At 37.9% G+C, this 1,865-nt stretch overlaps 1 protein-coding gene across 1 annotated transcript; it reads right to left on the reverse strand.

Moving 5' to 3' along the window:
- Positions 1–206: 206 nt before the first annotated feature.
- LOC125217896 (small ribosomal subunit protein uS13z/uS13y/uS13x) lies at positions 207–1,865 on the reverse strand. Its single transcript, XM_048119467.2, has 4 exons — positions 1,744–1,865; positions 1,487–1,647; positions 586–774; positions 207–500 (listed from the first exon to the last, which is right to left on the reverse strand). The coding sequence occupies exons 1-4, from the start codon at positions 1,744–1,746 to the stop codon at positions 395–397; spliced, it is 459 nt and encodes a 152-aa protein (XP_047975424.1). The 5' UTR covers positions 1,747–1,865; the 3' UTR covers positions 207–394.

Genomic DNA, 1,865 nt, shown 5'->3' on the forward strand with positions numbered 1-1,865 from the left:
TAGTAAAAATTATTTTACTGCAAGAAATCAGGCCATATATTATGTGAAAACAACATTATAATCCATAAACGTAGAGAAGTAATGAAATAAAAACAGCATTAATAAAATTCTTCGAGGAGTTTTAGCAAGGGGGACATTGCAACTAGAAATGGTAAACAATTGGCTAGATTAAATCCAACCAAAGCTTTCTCAAAATGCAAAATAAATTACTAACGACAAGTTCCTTCTTTAATTTGCCGAGTGTCTTTAAAAACCATGATCAAAATCAATATTGGAAGACAAACTTGGAATCCAAAACAAAGGTAAAGAAGTTGGTTCATGTAAATCTCTTGCAAAGCCTAAAACAAAACAAAGGTATCCATAGCAACAAGATATAGGTGATATGACAGCGCTCTTATCGCTTCTTTGAGACACCAACTGTCTTTCCCCGGCGACCGGTGGTCTTGGTGTGTTGTCCACGCACGCGGAGGCCCCAGTAGTGACGGAGACCACGATGGTTTCTGAAAGCAGTGCGCGCAGAAACCAATTAGATATATAAGTGAAGAGCTGGATAAATACTAAGATATGTCAAGTCTAGAATCACACCTGATCTTCTTCAATCGCTCAAGATCATCTCTGAGCTTCATGTCCAGGGCGTTGGATGTCACCTGGGAAAACTTGCCATCCTTGTAATCCTTCTTCCTGTTCAAAAACCAGTCAGGGATCTTGAACTGGCGGGGGTTCGCAACAATAACCATCAAGCTGTCGATTTCAGCAGCAGAGAGTTCACCAGCCCTGCAAAAGAGGATGATAGTTCAGATTGCTTGCAAATTGCACAACACAAAGTCGACGAAACGAAGACATGCCAAGCATACCAACAATGGCAATAAGTACACAGACAACAAAGTAGAGGAATGTAGAAAGTTTAAGAAAACTTGATTAGAACATAGATAAATCAATAGCAAAAATTTTGAAGCATTTGAAAATAACCCTGTCCCTAAACAGGTAGAATTATCTATAGTCCACCTAGATTAAAATTGTACTAGAAGTTTTTTTTTTAATGGGAATAAGTTTTCAAAATCCATTGCAATGTTTTTAGAATAGAGGAATCACAACTATCTATAATCAATTAGCAGAAAACAACAACCAAAATGCCTAAACCCTATGAGCTCTCAATGCAATAGATGGCAAAACTGACAACATACAGCTTTAAAATTGAACAAAGTTCAAATGAAAACCTATTAGTGGTGCAGCAATGTAGTATCAAATTAGTATCAGTCATAACAACATCATCATCATCAACGCATTTAAATTATCTCCACATTAGACAACACAATAAATCGCAACATAAAATCAATCATTAAATTCATTCAGCAATGCGAATGATATTCCAATAGGAGAAAAATTGAGAGTGAAAATCAGTAATTAATCCTTAATTCGACCTAATCTTAGCACAAACACAGAAACACAGAGAGTTAGCAAAGTATGGAGAAAGAGAAAGGCAGACCTCTTATTCATGTCAATATCGGCCTTTTTGCAGACGATGTTGGCGAAACGGCGACCAATACCCTTGATCGAGGTCATGGCGAACATAATCTTCTGCTTTCCATCAACGTTCGTGTTCTGCACACGCAGAATGTGCTGGAAATCTTCGTTTGCAACGAGAGACTGCAGCTCGAAAATCGCAAACAATTAGTCGTAAATCAAAAGGATTAAACAATTGCACAGAAAAACGATAGCAGTGAATTAGCTCGAGGAACACACCATTTTTGGATTAGGAATCGAGCAACTTCGTTCTTCGACGGCCGATCTGCTCTGAGCGGGTTTGGAAGAAGGAAAAGCCCTAATTTGGTTTTTTCTTTTATAGGCGAAGGACCTGGAAATAA

This window comes from Salvia hispanica, chromosome 1, assembly GCF_029641045.1.
Source record: "Salvia hispanica isolate PSC_SH4W2 chromosome 1, Shi_PSC_v1, whole genome shotgun sequence".
Classification (NCBI taxonomy): domain Eukaryota; kingdom Viridiplantae; phylum Streptophyta; class Magnoliopsida; order Lamiales; family Lamiaceae; genus Salvia; species Salvia hispanica.